This window comes from Dermacentor andersoni, chromosome 1 (assembly GCF_023375885.2).
Source record: "Dermacentor andersoni chromosome 1, qqDerAnde1_hic_scaffold, whole genome shotgun sequence".
In the NCBI taxonomy this organism is placed as follows: domain Eukaryota; kingdom Metazoa; phylum Arthropoda; class Arachnida; order Ixodida; family Ixodidae; genus Dermacentor; species Dermacentor andersoni.
In genome coordinates this window covers 84,909,734-84,926,433 of record NC_092814.1, presented here as the reverse complement: position 1 = coordinate 84,926,433, position 16,700 = coordinate 84,909,734, and the positions used below count along the sequence as shown (strand labels likewise).

General features: G+C 41.9%; 1 protein-coding gene across 4 annotated transcripts in view; it reads left to right on the top strand.

The window, feature by feature from the left end:
- LOC126543158 (puratrophin-1-like) overlaps window positions 1-16,700 on the top strand; it is a 379,196-nt gene that overhangs the window by 350,516 nt on the left and 11,980 nt on the right. For all 4 annotated transcript variants that reach the window (XM_072286218.1, XM_072286216.1, XM_072286212.1 and 1 more), the window contains 6 exons: window positions 163-252; window positions 2,301-2,444; window positions 6,047-6,124; window positions 6,630-6,809; window positions 11,454-11,631; window positions 14,675-14,791. In XM_072286218.1, the coding sequence (XP_072142319.1) occupies window positions 163-252; window positions 2,301-2,444; window positions 6,047-6,124; window positions 6,630-6,809; window positions 11,454-11,631; window positions 14,675-14,791 (787 nt within the window). The remainder of the gene's footprint in view (window positions 1-162; window positions 253-2,300; window positions 2,445-6,046; window positions 6,125-6,629; window positions 6,810-11,453; window positions 11,632-14,674; window positions 14,792-16,700) is intronic.

Below are 16,700 nucleotides of genomic sequence, written 5' to 3'. Positions count from 1 at the left end.
TGTAGATGTCGTTTTTCTATGAAGGGGTCAGGTCAGTACAAGTTACCATACCCAGCCTTGTGTACTGCCCCGAAATTTTTGTTCTAATCGTAGTATATGTAATTATGGGTCTTCTTTTTCTTAGTACATTTTTAATTGCTCTTTGTATGGTGTACTTTTCAGGAGCCTCAGTTTTACCTTTATGCGCTGTACAACAAAAATAAGCCAAAGTCTGATTCTCTTATGTCTGAATATGGCAATGCATTCTTTAAGGTAAGTTTCAGTTTCTTCTATTGTTCTGTTCTTGCGATAAGCTTGTTTTTGTTTGAACATTGTTGCCTTTCTAGTTCTATTCTTGTACGTCTGCATGCTTATCATTAGTGAATACTGCAGAAGAACACTTTTAAGTGCACCAAGCTGGTTCTCTGCCTTGTGACGTTCTTGAAGCCTAAATAGAAAAGCAAATACCTTTATACAGTATGTAGTGTACAGTGTAGACGGAATTACAGGCACCTTTTAAATGTTGTCCTGTGAATACGTACCTTCTTTAGGATACTCACGCACTTTCATTAACAGTGATGTACGTTTTGCCAAAGCAAACAAACAGCAGAACACTTGAGACAGCAAAGACTGACAGGCAACACATTGTTTTTAGATCAGAGTGACTTTTGCAGCTACACTGAAAAATTTTGTTTGAAGCAAGTGCACTTCTGGCATAAGGCATCTTGGGCTGCCACAAAAGTGCTGTGCAGATAACATCGCCATTTTGCCTGCATATGCATTTTTTTCTTTCTAATCTTGTGTGACAACGAGCTTGTTTAAATTACTGTTGTCATCGTGGAGCTAGACAAGGCCAGATCAAGCGACCAAGCCATGTCACCATTTCGTTGTTTTGCTAGTTTGTTCACACTGGAGCCATCATGGCTCCTTGGTCAAGCCATCGGCTCTAAGAATGCCTGGCAGAAAGTATCATATTTACCTGAATCTAATATGCACCTTTGCTTGCATGTTGCAACCAGATAGGAAACCAAAATGGTTCACAGCATTGGCAACAGCCTATCGTCAGAGTCATCAGATGTAGCATCATCGCCATCACAAACTGGCGAGGAAGCACGATTTTGTGCCAGTTGCTGTCGGTTCATTGTGTGCTCGACTACAATCTTGAGCTGTATTTTCGACGAATAACTTCTTAAGATACTATTGCTTACACGAGATATTGTGCGACTCCGCACTGACTGTGCCGGTGTAATCGGTTGCCAGTGTTTCTGGCGCTGTGCCAAGCTCGCTGTCTGTGCACAATGCCAGACACTGTCGGAAGCCTACTTTGACAAGTTCGATGCAGAGCCTCATGAAAGTGGTAGTAGCATCTCTAAAAGTGATTGCTTGAGTATACCGTCCCTGTATGCTTGGTTGCTGCCTGTGGTCAATGAAGTGCAAATGGTGACGACAATGCGCCGCTTTCATTATGAAAGTTCACTAAGAAAGCAATATAGTTTCCCTTGTCTGAAGGTAAATTCTGCACATCACATTTTTTCTGATTGCGACTGTGGGGAGATGTTGTCCTTTTATTTTATAAATTGGGCATGTGTGACATTTCAGGTGCATCTTGCATTCAGCTGCACTTTTACTTCCTTACTGTTAAAGCATGCGCAATTTGGGTGTGCTTTAAGATTCGGCGGTGCGTTAGAATTGGGTAAATATGGTAAGTTTCAGGGGCCGTTTGGCTTTAACACGCCGAGTATATTTGGCTGTAGCATCTTCAGACACTGCTAATCATCATGCCAGAAGGCGATAGACGTAATTACAATACGAAAATCAGCTTAGAAAAGCTATCTGACGAGCATGAAGTGTGTGTCGAACTCGGCAGCTGCTTAACTGCAAGAAATTGCTACTGAGAAGGAGCTATCACAATTTTTCAGTTTATAAGCATGAATAAGGTTTGTTTCTCCCTCCTTGGATTTTGGCCTTCAGTATCATTGAAATCATTGGAATTGACTTTGAATAGTGAGTCAAATGTTCTTGAGATCCTACAAAATCACACTGCAACACCACTTCTGGCAAAAAGTTTATTGTAAGTTAGCCAGTAGGCTGCAACATGAAACTTTACTGTGTATTCGGTCATATTTGAAGCGATAGGCCATTGTAGCCTAGCAGGTACTTTGCAGCACACGTCCCTGCTGATTGAAATTGACCTCTTTGCCAAAATTTTTCTTTTACACTTATGAAATGTTTGTCAGTGTGAGTTGCCATTTCTTTTGCAACTTTACACAAAACTTCCATTTGGTTCTTGAACAATTTCTTCCCTTTATTCCCCAATGCAGCAAAAGCAGCTGGAGCTTGGAGACAAGATGGATCTTGCCAGCTACTTGCTGAAGCCAGTACAAAGGATGGGCAAATATGCCCTCTTGTTGAAGCAAATCCTGAAGGAATGCCCAGAAAGGGAGCCTGAGCATGCGGATTTAAAGGTGCCCACAGTAATTTGTTTCTCTTACATTACTAAACTGGTTTTATGCATCTGATATTAGTTTTGTCCTTGTTTTTGTGACACTTGCCAGCATTATTCATTACCTCATGACCATCATAGCTTTTTAATGGTTACTGGCATAGTGAATCGTTTGGGCACTTTTATATATTGGATGGGCCAAGTCAATTAAATCATACAACCCTGTAATACTGATATTACAACTAATGCTGTTAGACAGGCTAGTTAGTTGCTAGGATTGTGAAACACTGTTACAAACACAAATCTGAATGGTACACAAGTGAAACAATGAAACGATAAATTAATGGCAATGAAAGTGGATTAAAAAACAACTTGCCGCAGGTGGGGAACGTAACGCGAAGGTTGTGGGATCATTCCCCACTTGTGGCAAGTTGTTTTTCATCCACTTTCATTTCCATTAATTTATCGTTGCTTTATTTCATTTATTAAGCACAAGTAATTTCCCCTATGTTGTCCTTGGTGCAGTGCTTGTTGGCTTCTCATGATATGACTAATAAGATGATGTCTGTACGCACGCACGCGCGTGCGCACACACACATGCACCCACACACACGCACACACACACCGGGTGTTTCAGTGAAGACTTTCAATTTAATCCCTTCAGGGTCGATCTTGTTTGGCATATGCGACCACGCAGGGTAGATTTTTTTTTTATTGCAGATTCCAATTCTTCTGAGGGACCTATCTTAAAAAAAAGATTACTCTAATTTTTTTTAGGGTGACTGTAAAATGAGAAAAAAATATTTTGTGTTGCTATATATGTACTGTTTATTCATGAATAACAACAATAAAGAAATAAAATAAACTTGGAAGAATTAAAAATTTGATGCATTGTTATACACAGTTCAAGGTTTAGAAAATGTGCACATGACAATATTTCGTAACTCTCAAATGTTCCTGTTCTTAAACTAATATTTACTTCCATAGCGTAGTCGAACTGCGTAGGTGAGCGCACTCGAGAAAACTGTGTGGTTGTGTGCCCGTCAGAAAGCAGAACGTGTGACAAACTTCTGCTAATCTTCATCTTATCGCCAACCAGAGACAATTAGTTATGGCGCGTCTCCAAAAAAAAGAAAGAAAGAAAAGAAAATGAACCGCATGCATGGCAGCATCCTTGCAATGCGCACCCTTGTGAGCAGTAAACGATTGAGAAACAGGCAGCCGCCCTTTGAGCGATTAGTAACGAGATAGCCATCAGTTTTGCGAGCACAAGAAGCCGAAACCGCCCACGGAACAAAACCAACACCGTCGCCCGCCCGCCCGCGTGCCAACGCGCGAGTGGTAGTATATAGTCGCGCCGGAGCAAACTAGCTGTAAAAGCAACGAAGTTACAAAATAGGTGCGCTTCTTAAACGTACAGACGGCGCCGTAAATATACGGCATTGACCATTTTGGGCTTGTTCGTGGCGCAGTATATTTACGTCATTGACCCTGAAAGGGTTAAAAAAATATTGCATGTGGGAGATAGCACAATTATATTTCTTGGGCTGGTCTACTCGAAGAGGTGGACATTACTTAAAAAAAAAATTGAAATCCATTATCGGCTAATTAACACGAAATCAGTTAAGTTTTTAACTCATTACCTTATGTCACGTATTGCAATTCACAAATTCTAGCCAGGAAGTTTGCAAGGCAGCTCCACTTGGCATGAATTCTCAGGATGACACCAGTTTTGAGATATGAATTCCACAAATTTGCGGAGAAATGCATTGGTGTTCCAGTTACTTTTGTGCTTCAATGCATAAAATGACATGTTCTTATGAAAGTAAACGGAATGACTGCATTTTTACCATAAGTTTGACGTCACATATCTTGTAAATGGCGTCATCCCCACAATTCTTTTCAAGTGGATATGCCTTCCAGTCTCACCCACTAGAATTTGTAAATTGCAGTATGTGCCATAAGGTAATTAGTTAAAACCTGAATTGGTGCCTTTTTGTCAATTAGTCAATTATGCATTTCAATTTTTGTGCATGTAATGTCTGCCTCTTCAAGTATACCAGCACATGGACTAGAATTGTGCTGTCTGCCACAGGCAATATTGAAAAATGTTTGGAAGTGTTTGCTGAAACACCCTGTATTTTATTCCCCCATAAAGGGAAGGCATTTTGTCAGAGCCCTTTCTTTGTTACTGGACTATCGGGCCTTGTTCTTAAAAAGGTCCTGGACCACTTTTTATTCAAGTGGAGACACCCGCTTGAAGTTGAAATAGACTGTTTCAGAAATACTTTGCCGCAAAAAGTACTTCGATACATTCAGCAGAAGCGGAGTTATTGGGAATCATACACCACCTTTGCTGTGCTTCTGCTTCTCCTTCAATACCTTGTACTGTGAAGGCTACGGCAGAGCACAGTGTGCCCACGACGCTCCGCCTTGTGGATGTCACTGTGGCACACAGTTCAAATTTTACTTTGGAAGCTCACATAGAGGCCACCACTTCTGCTTTTGGCATCTACGACGTGCCAAATGTAAGCCAGACGTAATCTGCTCAGCCAGCAGACTCAACGTGGCACCCTGCCAGCAGCCATGATATCTATGCTACATAGCAAGCAGCAGCTACATGCAACTGTAGTGTGTATGTGCATCATTTGCTTGGTGCACGACAAGGCTCGAGCGCATGCTCGCACTTGTATGCTCCAGTTTGGCTATGCTATGTGGTGCGAACCGGCTTTGTCCTGCACCAGCTTGACTGTCGGATAGTAGCCACATTTCACTTGCTCATTTTGAAGTGCTATCAATAGCTCAATACGAAGCAAAGTCTGGCGAGCGTGCCTGTGGTGCGACCTTAAGTTTTTCGTGGTACGAGGCTATTTGAGTGTTCAAAACTAGTTGAAATTAGCAGGACACAATGGCTATGACGCAGATAAGCAGGGTGGCCAACATTTAATTGCTATGCAGGTGGCCGCGGCTGAGTGTGAACACTTCTTCTGGAAGTACGTAACTATAGAAATTCGAAATCAGATTTTCGTTTACTTGACCCTGTTCATTAAAATTCGTCAATGAATATACACTGTAAACGTAGAAAGAAGCGTGCTGATCCAAACACCTTTCTTGATTGATGTCGGCTATGGCCAATAGCAGCTGCGTATGGGAATCTGCTATATTACGAAATAAAGCGTCCAGAAAAGAATGAAGAGCAGGCTTCTGTTCAAAACAAAGAATTTGCGAGAAAGGAGAGCTCCATGCACTGCGCACGACTTCAAAACTTGGCCAAAGTGTCCACAGCAGTGTATGCTATCTGCAGACTATGTTTCTTCACTAAGCCCGAGGGCTGATTGAGGACTCATTTAATATATGTTAGGTCTTATTGAAAGGACTGAATGGTCATAAATGTGCTGTTGCATTCATTTTGCTAATGATTTAAATGGCCGAAATTCTGGAAATGCCTTATCACAAGATTCAGTGCTATATACTTGTAAGCTTAGTTATCTAAGCTTAGCACTAAGCTATCTTTAACCTCCTGAAGAGCCGTTTCTCAGATAGTTATACAGAGGCCTATGTTGTTATGTTGGTCAAGGTAGCATACTTGTACTTAGGATGTGTTACTATTGTCGTTGTCCACAGGCTGCAGAGGAGATGGTTCGCTTTCAGCTACGCCATGGCAATGACTTGCTTGGAATGGATGCGCTTCGTGAATGTGATGTAAGTTAGTCTTTTGCTTCTAAACTTGAAAGATAGTATCATGAACTTATAAAATCGGCACCTTAACTGCATAGAATTTTTTAATGGCAAGCCTAATAAAGCTGGCTAACATATCTATATTGCTCTCCCAAAGTCATGTGCGTGGGCAATTCTCTTAAAATAATCTGTAAATGTTTGGTTTCTTATGTTCATTAAGGAACAGAAAAGAGTGAACATCATGAGCTCTAAATAGGGCTCATGATGTTTTCTGTGCCTGCTTTTCTTTTGTCAATGGCTTTCACACTTCGTGCTCTAACTTTTTGTGAGGTTGACCAAGTACATGTGTAGCAGTGACCTGTCGCTTGTGCCAATAAACAATATAAAAGAACATATCTAGCACTACGTCAGTAGCAGTGCTTGAAAACCTCGAAGCTTGTTGTACATAACTTTCTGGCAAATTTGTTGCTTCTACTTTTTGCTATCGTAGCTGTAGTAGTGTAATCGTATCATTGTGTTTTGTTTACAGGTGAATGTGAAGGAGCAGGGACGGCTACTTCGTCAGGATGAGTTTCTTGTCTGGCAAGGGCGTTCTCGCAAGTCTCTGCGGCACGTGTTTCTCTTTGAAGACCTCATTCTCTTTAGCAAAGTTCGCAGAGATCCTGAGCACAAAGGCCATGACATTTACCAGTACAAACACAGCATAAAGGTGTGTTGCTACATCTGTTTTTGTCTGTTTTGGCAAGGTGTGAAAACTGAGTGTACTTTCATCAGTATGTGTGATTGAGTTGATTGTTACGCATTGTGCCAGCTCTTGCTGCAGTGTTCTTGTTGAGGTGTATAACAAGCAAGGCCACTTAAAGGAAAGCTGCCTTGATTACTACCTGTCATTACTCTTTGTCAAGCTGAGCAGTTTGGGGATCTTTGTTTAGTTTCTCACAGATTCAGTACTTTTGTTAAGCTGAAGTTCTCTCAAGATCAACAGACCTTTAAGGTCCCTTCATGGTTGCCTTAACTGGTGTCCACTGTAATTTGTACGAATGTACCAGGTTCAACAAATATGTTTGAGGGTCAAATAACCACGACTGTATGTGCTTCCTTCTACAGTTGGAACTCGTATCGTATAATGAAACTGAATGGCAACTCATTGAAAAGCTCTGTTGCAAGGATATAATTGCTGTATAAATGCAAAACTTGAAGGCTCCCTCCCCCTGCACCTTCCCGCTCCCTCTTTTTTTTAAAGTGAAGCTTTCTTTGCCTCTTCCTTTGGCTTTTTCACTGCTGCTGCTGCTGCTGCTGCTGCTGTCTGGCACAGCGCATCAGAGAGTGGGTCAGTGTGTGCGTATACATTACAGGAGCGCAGCAGAGGGGAAAGGCGATGCGAAAAGCTCACTTGTACTTTGCACCACGTCGAATGTGCATATTGCCCTCTGGAGCTTCATGGGTGTTGCCAAATTAGGCTCTTGACAGCTGTAATTATCCCTGAACCCCTGCAAAAGCACTGCAGAAATTGCAGCGCTTACCTTTCTACTAATGTGCAAGTCAAGAGGGAAGCCAGATAGAATGGTAGAGAGGAAGGGTGAGAGGAGGCAGAGAATGGGTAGAACCAACGCAGTCGTGAAACGAGTGAATAACAGCCTTGCCACTGTTAACTCAGTTCCCATACCAGGGGGGGGGGGGGGGGTGGCAGGATCAGGAAAAGGTGACTTAAGGCAAGGAAACGCTGCTACTATAGACACGACAGCATTTGCGGGCAGACGGGATAAATTTAAGTTCAAGGTATGGTAGGGTACGTTTCTGCTACTTCTGAAAAATAAACACCATGCAAATTTGGCAACCGGACAACTGACTCGCGCCTTATAGAAGCAGAGCCACATCAAAGTGCACTGTAGGGTCTAGGCGACATTATGGAAGCGGTCACACATCAAATCAATACTTGTGTGCCCGCCGCAGCAGCTTTGCGGCTATGGCATTGCTTGAAGTCGCGGGTTTGATCCCAACCATGGCAGCCACATTTCAACGGGGGTGAAATGAAAAACACTTGTGCACTTTGATTTAGGGACACATTAAAGAACACCATGGCGTCAAAATTATTCCGTAGTCCCCTCCTACGGTGTGCCTGATAATCTGATTATGGTTTTGGCGCGTACAGCCCCACAATTCAATTAAAGTTCAATACTTCTGCCATGATGCGATGTGCCACGTGAGGCAATGAATGTGCTCAACCCTCTCAGAGGTTTATGAAGTAAGGGGGGCGAAATGCAAAAACGGCCATGTCCCGTGCCTTAGGGGCACGTTAAAGATCCCTTGGTGGTTTAAAATTAATCCAGAGCACCTCACTACAGCGTGCCTCATAATCAAATCTTGGTTTTGGCTCGTAATACCCCAGAATTTAATGGACTGTGGTTGGACTGTGGCAGTGTGCTTAGAATCAGTGTTGTACTTTTTTCTGACATATGATCCTGAAAAGAGGCAGGTACGAAATTATGGGATGTGTAACTATAATTCAAGCATTTAAAAAAACCAACTACAATGTCATAGACACCCATGCCATGCAGACTTCCTTGCAAATTTTTGTCGGGAAACTTCTTTGTGTGCTGCTGATTTTTAAGCCAGTGTGTCATGATCGTATCAAAACACTTTTGTTAAATACTACTGAGTAGGAAAATATCTGCATCAATAAATAAAGTTCAATATTACTTTGAAAGATAACCATGCTCTCCAAGCTTGGCTTTCTTAATATGGCAGGCGAAATAGGTGCATATATATGTTCTTTTCATAATTTTTATTTCGTGACGTCTTATTTTTTACAAGTATCTCCCCATGTATATCTGTCTTAGCTGCTACCAGGTGCACTCTGTTTCTCATTAAAAGTTGTTTTTTTGCTCACGTTGGATGTGTTGCGCCTTCTCTTTTCATTCCTTCCTTTAATTTGGCCAACTGAAAATTGGTGCTGCCTTTTCATCATATATTGTTGTGTCACATCGCCTACTACAATCTGCCTTTTGCCCTTTGTTGTCTACCTTGCACTTCAGCTCGCATATTTCTTGTATGCTTCTCCTTCTTTACCCTTTCTGCCTCCCTTTGTAAAAGTGTCGTATGCGTTCCCGTTATCTTGCCCGTTATCTTGTGTTTGCAATTTTCTCATAATGCCTTGTGGCAGTTCTGCTTCTACCAAGCATGCCTGCTATCGCTCTCAAAATTGTACAAGTAGTGGAATTGCATTTGAATGTCTGACAAAGAAGAAAGAAAAAAAAGCATGTCTTCATATTGAATATAACTTCTGCTGAGCAATGTCATGATTTGTGGGCATTCTTAAATATTTTAAATCTCAAAGTAAACAAAATTTTTTTTTTCTTGTTCTTAAAGCTGCACTTGGCCTGAATTCAATTTTTGCAATACACTATTGCTATTGTTTGCAGTTATTAATTTAGCTGACTAAGGTGTGTGAATAGCGATTTTTGAGACTGTATAGAATACAGATCGAATAGTGCCGGAAGCGGATCGAATCGAATATTGAATACTTTTGAATAGTTTTCGAATAATAAATTGCCATTATCACAATTAATATAAAATAATGTTCAAATCCCAGTATTCTTAAGGTTAGCAAGTTTCTGTGATTACATACTACGTTATGAAGTGGTGTTAATAAAAGTAGAAATGGAGCGTTTGGAGCAAACAGATAGTTTATTCGCATGCACAGGGCTCTTCAGAGAGCGCAAATGATTGCTGTACAACCTGTAAAGTATGGCTACCTAAGTGATGTAGCCTGCTCCACTACGCAAGTTTTCATGTTTTATATCTATACGACGACTGCGAGGGTGAAAATGTATCATAATTTTACTCCAGTTCTATGTTTATTTGGGAGCAGTTTGATGTTTTAATATTATTTAAAAAGTATTCCCAAGATATTTGCATTTACAAATTAATAGTGACTATTCGATTCGAAGACCGAATGGAATAGGACACTATTCGATTCGTTATCCAAATGTTTCGAATGCAGTAGAACCTCATAGATCACTTCCCGCTATGTACATTTTCTCGGCACCAACGTTCGCAATTAAAACCCAAAAAACATGACCCAATAGAGTTACGCTCATTTTTGACCGGTTAATACATTCCCGGAACAGGAAGACACGATTTTGCGGCACCAACGTTCAGTTCAGTATGATGCGTTTTACGGCCACTAGATCCCATATAAACAAGAAGATGCGCTAAGCGCGCGCGAGCGACAACGGTATATGGCTGCACGCCGTGGCAGCTTCACAGCAATACTCGCCCGCCCGTCTTGTGTGAAAACGCCTGCGCGCACTCAGTTTCTCATTTCGCACTCAGTTTCTCATTTCGCTCATATGTTTCGGTACCAGATCTGCTCCTGAGTCGTCGCATGCGGCATTCACAGCTATCGCCGCCAAACCTACTGCGATAAGCATCTTCGCCTCTGTTTCACAGCGCATGGCGCCCTTGGAAGCGTAGCCCACGCTGTTAATAGGCGATAACCGAAACGCGCCGCCATTCCTTGCTGCAGACTGCGATCGTATACGTTTCCCGGCCGCTAGATCCCACGTGAACAAGAAAAGGCGCCAGGCGCGCGGGTTCTAGAACAGTATATGTAGCCGCCAGTCTTGCGTGAAAACGCCGGCGCGCACAGTTTCTTATTCCGGTACCAGCAAATCTCCGCCCGGGCCGTGGTACACGGCATTCACAGCTATCACCGCCAATCCTAATGCGATAAGCATCTTCACCTATCTCTTTTACAGCGCGTGGTGCGTAGCGGCGATAATCCAAACGCGCCGCCCTTCCCTGCTGCAGGCGGCGCGATGTGGGCATCACGTTTCGCCGGCGGCTCCATTTCGTTTTGGTTTCCAGTCACCCTCTTAAAACAACAGGCAATAGGAAAACAACATAGGCGGCACGTCCGCGTCTTGTGCTGCGTGCAACGCTTCGCATTACGTAGATGTCAACAATAGTTGAGTCTGAAATTTTTTCGTACGTTTTCTCGGTTAGTACGTTTTCTCTCGCATTTTTTTTTTTTTTAAATGTATGAACGAGGTTAGACTGTATTCGCACACCCGCTGATGTCTGTACACTTCGCAGATCTAAAAATTTTGTTGAAAAATTTTTTTCCTATATTTTTCAAAAAGAACGGCTACAAGTAGGACAATGTACATGATGAGCTTTCAGTGGAACTATAAAAGTAGAGGTCCTTAAGACAGTTCGCTTAAGGCGGTGGTAGCACTGGCTGGTAGTGGTGGTAATGGTAATGGTGGTAGCTTTCTGTTTTCTTGTTGAATAAAAAGTTATTGTTTTTAGTTTCATATTTCACTTCGGCAATTAATATTTTATTTTCCAGACAACAGACATTGGCCTCACAGAGCAAATTGGTGAGAGCCCAACAAAGTTTGAAATCTGGTTTCGCAAGCGCAAGTTGAATGATGTGTACCTGCTTCAAGCACCTAATCCTGAAGTGAAACGGGCCTGGGTGCACGACATCTCCAAGCTCCTTTGGAAGCAGGCGCTGCGAAACAGAGGTACACTATAATCCATGCTCAAAGTTTTAGTTAATAGTTGAAGAGTTTTCAAGCTAGCTGTCAAGTTTGCAGTACAAGTATTGTGTGATTGGTTCTTTTCATGTTTAGTAAAGCTCTTTTCTGTCAAAATTTTATTTGTGAATGGCTTCAGAATCCTATTGTGGTTAATCTTTACAAACAAATCTGTGTTAATCCAGAGCAAAAACTTGCAGAGAAAGTTTTCACGTGTCATAAGTATGAGTAGTTCTATATATACGTATGGACTGACCAAATGCTAGTACATTCTACAAGTTCATTTGAAAAGTACTGCTGTCTCAAGATGCCTGCCGTAAAACCTCGTTAATTCGATTTCATGGTATTGAAAAAAAAAATTCAATTGAACTGAATGTTGATATATCGAGACTAACAAGAGAAAAATAAACAAATGCGTACTACATCAACATGCATTTATTCACTGAATGAATTGACAAATCCTGTTTCTAATTTGCACAAGAGCAGTGCACAAGCTGCAGTTCTCGTCATCTCATGATGGATTGGCAGGCAATGGTGAAGGCCTTGTGACTTTCTTTGCACTGTGGCCACAGTGGAAGAATTGTGTCTTCCTCTGAGGCATATTTTTCAATACTGTGCGCACATTCCGATGATTTTTTCACCAATGAGTTGGCCAGCAACATATTGTTCCATCCATCGCAGTGTAGCCGGTGGGTTTGATGATAGCAGGCGGGCCGAAGTAGAATCACTCTTCATCCTTGACAGCTTTCGCCTTGTTTGTGTCGTTGCATGCATTACACTAAGTAAAAATGAAGTTATGCTCGCTGCAATCGCTGCAGATGAAACCATGGTCTCTATTGATGCGATCATGGATGGCAACCACACAGTTCTGAAAGCATGTGGCTAACACGCATAGAGCCCAAACGAAACTACTGCTTGCTGCAACCGTTGCGGATGAAACCGTGGTTGCCATCGACACGATTATGGATGACGCCTACAGTCAAATGCCTTTATAATGAAGTGCTTGGAACCGCCAAGACCCTTCGTTATGAAGGTCACTATGTTGTTAAGATCTTGCACCGTACTGCTCACAGTAGAGCAGGCTGAGCACTTTAAACAAGAGAAAAGATTTATCAGACATACATTCAAGAGAGACTTGGTCAACTAAGTTGCTAATTTTTTTGCGCACTTCATCTGACAGAATGTGCGACTGCAGCGACCTTATTGCACTGAGGTACACTGCATGCTCCACGGCAAAAAATGGGAGCGATGCAAGGTAAAGCTGGGCCGCTATCTTGTACGCGTTCGGAAGCCGATGTTCGGATTGGCCTAGATTGACATAGGCTGCGATATCGGTGCGGCTTGGACAATCGAGTGAGGCGAAACCGAATGTCTGCTTTTCAAACGTGTACAAAAAGCGGCCCTGCTGATCACTTAATCCCGCTGTCGCCTGCCTTCCCATGAGAATCCTTGGTTTGTTTACAAGCGTTTGACTATAGTTGCCTTCATTGACATTCGCATCCTTTCTATCCTGGATGGCTTTTGAAGATGTCATCAGTTCCAATTATATTGTTACGTACTCATCAACTGCGACATAGTCGTCAGCCGTCGCACCTGCTGCTGTGTTACAACAAGCAGCGTACAAGTTGAGCAATTCCTGGAGCAGTGCAGCAGGACTGTAACACTTGCTGACGTCAGCATGATCGTCAAGTGCATTGCCAGTGCTGCCATTAATGCTAGTGCAGAGCATAGCTTAGTGGTATTTGCAATGGTGGCAGCGGTACGAGGCGTTCGTTGTAAATCAACAGATCAGCTGTTGGGGAGGCCTAAATTCCTTAGTTGGACAGGCAAATTCGTTGTGGTGGTCTTCGCTGTAGAGGCATTCACACTAGATATGAAAGATAGTAGTAATTCAGCTCAAGACATAATAAATATTTCGTTACACAGGTCATTTCATAGCAGAGGCATTTGTTGTAAACGTGTTTGACTGTGCACATGCAGCCAACATGGTATCATGCAAGAATAAAGGTTATGAAGGCATATTTTGGGCACTAAGCATTTCAGTGTTCCTGTCGTTCCCTTACAGATTCAGTTGATGACATTGGAGATGCGCACCCTAGCGCTCTGTTTCAGTTGGACACTAGTGCCGCTTTTTATCTTTTGCGTTGCACTGTGCTCACTGCAGTCTGAGGGTGGTTTGAATGAACCAGTGCATGGTCAAATATATTCGAATTAACGAGAGTTTGAAGCCATTAAATAATGCATATTAATATTAATTAAGCTTACTTAATTTCAGTATTTCGTGGTTATTTTTAACATTCAAAACAAGCACTAAAAAACCACTTGTTTTCTGCGGGAAATACATTGCTTTTCACAAATGTCATTTTCTACAAAAACTTCCTATAAAATTCTCAGGGCCAGTATAGACGTACCTGGACACTGCCTGCATCAGCGCCTCAGTCACACAACGAGAGACATGGGTATAGCATATCGATACTTACAGTAGCTTACAGCAACAAGAAACATAACATGGCTACATTTGGTAGCACTTTCCCAACTAGCAGGACTTAAATCACTGCTGGTGTTGTGCTCTTATACGTTTGGTATCGTTATGCTCTTATAGCTCGGTATTATTAATGTGGACCAGCACAGTGGCAATGGCATTGCAATGCTGAACTTGAGGTCACATGTTCGATCTCAGCTGTGGTGGTTGCATTTTGAGGGGAATGAAATGCAAGAACTCTTGTGTATTAGACTTAGGTTAACATTAAAGAGCCCTAGGTGATCAAAATTAATTTTAAATCCCCACCATGGCATGCCTTATAATCAGGTCATGCTTTTGGCATGTGGAACACCAGAATTTAATTTTTCTTAATGTGGTCATTTTTCTCAATGGGGATGCTTGGATAAAGAACATGCAATGCCTGATTGCAGTGTTTTGAGTTGCAGCAAAGATGACTGTTTATTTCACTGTAAATATATTTTCTGGTTTGTAGCTTAAGAGTACCTGTGCATACGAACAGTGGTTGATCACTTGGGTCTTCACTTTCAGAGATGCGCCTTGCAGAGATGTCGTCCATGGGTATCGGCAACAAACCTTGCCTTGATATTCGCCCCAGCAGTGATCAAATCAACGACCGCTCCATCACTTTCCAGCAGCTTAGCCGAAGTATGCAACAGAATTTCTACTTTGTACATGTTCCTTGATGTCGTGTGCTAGTTATTTGTAAATTGTTACTTTTTCATTATCCTTACTGATTTTCACTAACTGGCTTACATGAATGCATTAACCAGTAGCCTGCTGACTTAACTCTTTTAGTCTTAGAACAGAGCACTGTGTCTGTGTGTGTGTAAAAGAGAGAGAGAGGTGGTGGAGAGTAGCGTGGTACAACAAAATAATAAATGCTGTGTGTATGCTGAGGAACACTTGCTTTTTGAACATTATAGGTGCTAGTGTAGAAGTGTTAGGTATATTTAGCAAGGGTAGTCTCATTCAGTGTTGATCATTGCTTATAGTGAAGCTTTTTAATGTTTTATTGTGTTCTTGTGTTGGTATATCTATATTGTTCTAATACTTAGTCTTGATGTAATGGTGCCTCAAAAAATGTCTGCAATTTTAATATTGCTAGGAGGTTCTCTCCTGCTTATTGTTTCCTACTATATAAATACTGTAGCTAGAACATTCCAGTATTATCAGCCGTTAGTTTCAATGACTCTCATCTTGGTAGATTTAGTAAGGGTGAAAAAGGGGAGGCTCGCCGTTGCTTGTTCTTCAGAGTAGCTGACTTCCTTTGAAAGATGTGGGACACTCTAGCCACACCAGCCAATGTGACTGCAAAAGTGGGATTCTGCTGCTAAGCACAAGGTCAAGGGTTTACCGTATTTACTTGTATTTACTTGCATTATTCTTGCGCTTGCATAATGCTCGCACCCTCACATTGACCATCAAAAATTATAATTTTGTCTTTCCCCGAGTAATCATTGCATCCTCAAAAATTGCTGCAGCGACTGTCTGCGGGTTCCACCCAGTGATAATGATAGTGTATAGCAACCGAAGCACACTATTGGTATGTGCAACCACAATCCAATCCAAACAACAAGTGGCGAGGTTTCCACAATTCTGTCAAGTTTGAGTTGCACATAGATAGCTAATACTGTCATTGTTTGTCGTGTCACATTGCGATAAGGCGATATGGGAGTTTTATGGCTAGTTTCATACTAAAGGCCGACATCGGTGTGAACAGTGGCGACATGATGAGCCATGAGGAAGTGATAGCGACATTAGTATTGCCACTGACTCTGAATAGGTTGGCCGAGAATGCATTATTTATTGGTGACTCAAGGTTCAGGCACTGTCTACAAATAAAAGGCGTTTGCAATTCCTGCTAGTGTAGCACCTGTGCTCTTATTACAAAGTTAAATGTTGCTGGGAAGTAATATCTCGTTTGAGCTTACATTTGCTGGCATGATAACCACCTTTTGCAGAGACTCCATTTTAAATTTTTTTTCTTTAGCACCGAGAACTTTCCCTTTGAATATTTTTCCAGCGTAATTATCGTACACCCCAACTTTGGATAAAGTTTCTGCAAAAGAAAGTGCGAGCATGTGCGAGTAAATACGGTAATTCCTGACTGCAGTAGCTGCATGTAAATGGGGACAGAACACTGAAATGGCCACCTGCTGAAATTTTCGTGCACATTCACAAGCCTCGTGTCAAAACTAGTGATTCAGGGCTCTTTTCTATGGCGCCTTTCATTGCCAGATGTAGTTTTGGGACTTAAAATGCACTAGTTGATTTGCATGTTATAAATTGCTCATCTTGTGCGTCATGGAAATAGATAAAAAGTATGAGCAGGACAACTACTGTCTACCTCCTGGGCTTTTATTGTAATTGTTTGAACATTTGAACAGATGGCAAATGTAAGGCCTAGGCATCAACTCGTAAATAGGGCAGCTGTTACAGGAAGCAGGAAAAAATTTGCAGAGAAATTTAAGATTGCTTACATGTGGGAATGCGAAAAGCATTATAGTCACTTTGGTGAAATGTTTTTTTTCTGCGCATTCCTTGTCCGCACGAA